Here is a 5,433-nt window from a genome sequence, read left to right on the forward strand (position 1 = left end):
AGCTGTAGTTCTACATCATTAATCTCTAAAGCGAACATACATTTTGTCCAGACCAGGGATGTTAAAAGCAGAAAATTTTTATTGATGTTTTATTTCATAGAGTGACATATCGTTATTCTTTAACACTTTGTAGACAAAGGTAATATACCTTTGTATCCATTAGACATATTTAAAACACAGATTAAAAATAATATAAATGAAATGTCAAATCTTTTTGCTTATGTATAGTAGGAGAAAAACATTCAGAAACAGAAAATGCTGATTGGACAAATTGGAAATTGTTATTTAATTTCCTCTGTCTGGATTAGAGGGATCAGAAGAATGAAGGTGTATCCCCATTACAACAAGATAATTGCAGATAACATGATGTGTGCTTGGGTTCAGAGGAATACTGTCCAGGTTTAACATGCATCTCTGGAGAGTCGCACAGGTCCAAGCAAATCTTAGACTGCCTCAGAGCATGTTGCAGACATATTTTCAACAGCTATGCTGCTTGTTTCCCAGTTGCCTGACATTTTACAATGGCAGAGTAACTTCAGAAGATGGTCAATCGCACTTTTCCTGATGCAAAAGTACATGGTCAAGTCAGCCAGAGGACTTAAATAAAGACCAATGCAAGCCAAGCTGGTAAAAATCTGGTAATGTTTAGCTTCTTTAACCAGGGACCAATAAATGTTAGGAAGAAACAGCAGCATGTAAATAAGCAGCACCACAACAAGAATTGCTACTATCCTTCGTTTTTCCTCTGCAGGGACACTGTGGGCAGCAGACAGAGCTCTGATGGTCCCAACAAGGAAGAAGATGAACAGGGGGAGGGGGATGAGAAGGAAGACAGCACAGATGATTTCTTGAACCCGAGGGTGGACGTCAAAATAAAGAGGGCAAACACAAACAAGTGCCAATGTCCATACAACAGCACAAACCATGAGAGACGTCTTGATGTTTCTTCTGAATCTGTACCACAACGGCTTGACAATGACCAAATACCTGAAATGAGAGAAACCCACTGACATTCTAATAGATTATGTACTCAAATACAGAATTGAATCCATGTTTACATAAACATAGTTACCTCTCCATCGAGATGCACACCATGAATCCAACACTGGCCATTACAGCAAAAGTGTAGCTGTTGTCGATGATGTCATGAAACTCGCATGCCTTCCAAGCAGTAAGGCAGCACAGCTGAATGAGATCAGAAATGAGAAGGTTTCCAATTATTATTATTATTATTTTTTTTTTTTTTTTTTGCGTGTATGTATGTGTGTGTGAGTGCAAGCGGTTTGTGCCTATTCTTCACATTGTTATTGTGGTCACTGTTACCTGAAGAAAAAACAAATAAACAAATTTGAGAAAAAAAAAGAAATGAGAAGGTTGATGACGTAGACTGGAGCAGAGTGATCTTTTTGGACCTGCAAGCAAACATTGAACATGATAGAGCTGTTATAAGCATGTCCAGAAATTTAGTTTGTTGCTCGTTTCAAATGTATCCAAATATACAAGAAAAATAGAAATCATGCGTAACAATTTTAGGTTTAGACAACGTCATATTTAACCATTAGTTACCATCTGGGTGCAATTTGCTAGGGGGTATGGGGGGATTTACCCCCCCCCCCCTCTGTTTGTGATGTCCCCCTCTCAGGTCATTCATGTTTTACCCCTGGGGGTTATACATTCCCCCCCCCCCCCCCCCCCCCCCCCCCCGCTCTGGTCTGAATAAGTTATATTATGGATTTTTAAAAATGTATATTATTGCATGTCTTGTGTCCTTCACATTTTTATTGTTTGTTTTTAAATGTAATATTACGTTTTCTGCTCGAAGCGGTTACAGTAAACTAATACCCACTCCTGAGTCCCAACAGTAGATGGTGCAAGTTTAAAAACAATAGTCTAACCTACTGGATCTAGCTAGCTACCTGAAAGAGCACCTGCTAGCGCGTTGCTATGTTGACGCCCATAGTGGAATGACAAACTTGCCGATGTGATCATATTTATGAAAGAATGTATGCTCTTTAGCCTGTGTTTATTAGGATGACTCCTGTTTGTTTGTTGTTTTGTTGTTTTTACTTTCAGATTTTCCTTCCTGTCTGTAAAGGGGAAACGTGTGCAAGATATGCTGCAGCAGCAAACATGCAGTCCATATATAACCTTGTTGTTATGTTCATTAATAAAGCAATTGAAATGATCCCCCCCTGTGGTTTTTCTGTAAATCGAACAATGCTTAGCATGTACTTCATTAGTAATCATTCAAATACATGCACAAGTTCTACTACTAACATCACACAATTGCATATCTACCTCGCTCTTCAATGGGGTATGGAGACCCGTGGCTTGACGCATTTATCTACCAAACACTACCTTTCTACCCATCTGATCCCAAGTTAAAAAAGCTGACCCAAAATTTGTTGGCAAGTCACAAAACCGTTCCATGAGCTTTGCAAATAAGAGATGCCATTAACTACTTTGGCTCCTCTCTCAAACCAAACCTCAGGAACGTCGATAACATTTTTGATTCTGCCATGTCGCTGGAGCGCCATTCTCATTGATTAATCAGAAACCATTTCTTTCAGCTAATAAATATTTCTAAGCTTTAAACTTTGGTGTCAAAAGCTGAACTATAGATTAATTGTGCTTTTTATTTTATCTAGTCAAGACTAGATGAAATCTTGACTATTGTAACAACAGGTTTATGTGTTGGAAAAAGAAGGATTTTGACCCTCTCCATTCTATTCAGAAAGCTGCTGCAAGGCTTTTAACCAACAAACAAAAGAGACAGCACATTACTCCAGTATTAAACTATTACATTGGCTACCTGTACGTTTTAGAGTTCATTTAAAATGTTTGTCATTACTTTTAGAGCCTTGTGTCGTCAGGCTCCAATCTTCTAGTGCAGTTCTCCCCTTCTAACAGTTTGAGATCCTCCAGACAAAGGCTGTTAACGAGTCCACAAACTCATTTAGGACCAGAGGTCCTCTAAAGCTGTGTGGTGTCTCTGTTTTTGCTCTGTCTAGAGACTGTTAACTCTGTTAGGAGGCGACTGAAAACCCATTTATTCAGACTGGCTCTTAGGTACTATATAAATGAGGTACTATATGAAGAAAGTTTACTTACATACTTACTAAATAAATATACATTTTGATTCATAGTCTGTATGTTGAGCATTGCGCTTAAATGACCCATGAGGATCAGATATGATGTTAAATTTAAAAAACAAAGTGCAACATGGTGTAAGGGTGTAAAAAAGCATGCTCAGTTCCAATGCTGTATCATTGATCCTAACACACTTTACATATGTGAAAGAAAACACATCATTACTTTACATTTAGACCTGTGTTAAAAGTGTCTCCAGATACAGCAACACTCATGGCAAGATAGAAAAACAGAGTGAATCCTAATGAACGTACCAGAAGAAAAACTGCACAGATGGCCACCAGCATCAGAGGAAGTCCGGTGCAAACAATTATTAATTCCACCACATGTAAAATTGGTTCAGTATCACATTGACTGCCGTTGCCAAAGATGTAGAAGTCATCAGTGTTGTTGAAGTTGGTGCGGTTCTGCTCTTCCATTGTTTCCTGTAAAACCTGGAAAATATAACACAATGAAGTCAAGAGAAACAAATTGTCTTATTTGTTCTCATTCATGTCTCATCTTTGTTTATTTGTTATTCAAGGAAGATCAAGTTCACTTACAAATCTTTTGTAACATTCAATTTCTGAAAAAAAAAAAAAAAAATCACAAAATATTTCCTGTTTAGCTTTCCGTCATATACCTGCCTTGGTCAAAAACATTTCTTTCTACAAAAATGAATTCATTCGCAATGTTAAAAATTTAAAAACGGTCACTGGGACATGCTGTATTGCTCTGGATGTAGGCATCATATGGATTTCATATATATATATATATATATATATATATATATATATATATATATATATATATATATATATATATATATATATATTCTTTAGGTAATTATTCCTACTAATAATAATATGAAATTTACCTTAAAGTCAAGGCATGAAGATTTTATCTTCTTCTCATCGAGGAGAACAAATAAAGCTTGCGAACTGGGAGTTGATTTATCTACATCTACTTTAAGGAAGTCAAAAAGGGTAGTGATCAGGACTTATTTATCATTAGATGAAATCATAAGATATTATTTGTACATGAGCCATTGTCAGATAGGAGCCTTATATATTAAAAATCAGAACTTTTCAGGAAATGAAAATACCCTCATTGGTTTGTAATAGAAATAGTCAAGTGGAGTTAAAGCTGCTGTTTATTTCTGATGATATCAGATTTATTTATAAAACCGTGGACATATGTGCTGGACGCTAGGTTTCTAGGCAGATTTATAAGGTTTTCTCAGAACAAAGAAAAAAAATTCTTAAAGAGAACAAGGAAATGTTTCAATTCTCATTTTTAAGAGTTACACATATAAATGTGTTTGAGGTTTTCTCAGAAACTAGATGTGATAGATATTTACAGAAGTATAAAAACAAGAAAAACAGGCCTGTGGCATTGATCAACACTGTAAAAGTAGTAATAAATGTACAGAGGTTTAACCATCCCTCAATCATTATTAATTTGCTTATACAGGTAAACACAGTAAATTATCCAATTTTAACAATAAAGCATTTGGTTCTGGAACACATTGGAAGCTCCTCTGCATATGACAAACTTTTTTAAATTTTATTATTTTAGTTTAATTCTTAATTTATTTTTGACACAAACTGTTCACTGATAGAGTGGGAGCTGTGATTACAGAGAGAACCTCAACTTCAGAACCTTGAGAGTTTGGACCACCATGAAGATAATGTGCATTTCAGTCAGTGGTGTGAAGGTTTGGAATAAACTCCAAAAAGAGTTGAAGCAAAGTCCAAGCATGAGTTTATTTTAAAACAAACTGGCTCAAATTGGCTATTTTCAATAACTACCATGATGAAGAGGGGATGCTATAAGGACATGGGTAGACTGAAGTTAGTGACTGGAGGAATCTGGGTTAAGGTGAAGTTAAGGTGCACCTAGATGGCCTCGCTGCAGTTAGAACCTGGATGAAGCAAATCTATGAAGCAAATCAGCCATGGATGGGTGAAATGCTTTCAACGATTTATTGAAATAATGAATCTGGATCTGGCTTGTTGCTTCCAAGAAAGATTGGAAAGATTAACTGATGTTACTGGATATGCCATGTAACAGAGAAAAGGTGACAAATAATGCAGGAATATTGGTTCTTAACGTAGTGGCATTGTTTTATGTTTAGGATTGAACAGTATGTTTGCAGTTTTATTGAATTTTTTATTTCTCTGTAAAAATTGGATCTGTTTGTTTTTGCAAATTGCCTTAAAACATTTGTTGCAAATTACTCCTAATTAAAGTGAGTTGAATTTAACTATTACTCTAAATAAACAATCTAGGGCTCAATAGGGG

At 36.0% G+C, this 5,433-nt stretch overlaps 1 protein-coding gene across 1 annotated transcript; it reads right to left on the reverse strand.

The window, feature by feature from the left end:
- Nucleotides 1-239: 239 nt before the first annotated feature.
- LOC118560401 (G-protein coupled receptor 4-like) lies at nucleotides 240-3,569 on the reverse strand. The gene is made up of 4 exons (XM_036131380.1): nucleotides 3,405-3,569; nucleotides 1,378-1,412; nucleotides 1,073-1,213; nucleotides 240-987 (listed from the first exon to the last, which is right to left on the reverse strand). Exons 1-4 carry the CDS (start codon nucleotides 3,567-3,569, stop codon nucleotides 444-446), a joined length of 885 nt encoding a protein of 294 aa, XP_035987273.1. The 3' UTR covers nucleotides 240-443.
- Between the last annotated feature and the right edge of the window lie 1,864 nt (nucleotides 3,570-5,433).

Source organism: Fundulus heteroclitus, unplaced genomic scaffold (genome assembly GCF_011125445.2).
Source record: "Fundulus heteroclitus isolate FHET01 unplaced genomic scaffold, MU-UCD_Fhet_4.1 scaffold_43, whole genome shotgun sequence".
Taxonomy (NCBI): Eukaryota; Metazoa; Chordata; class Actinopteri; order Cyprinodontiformes; family Fundulidae; genus Fundulus; species Fundulus heteroclitus.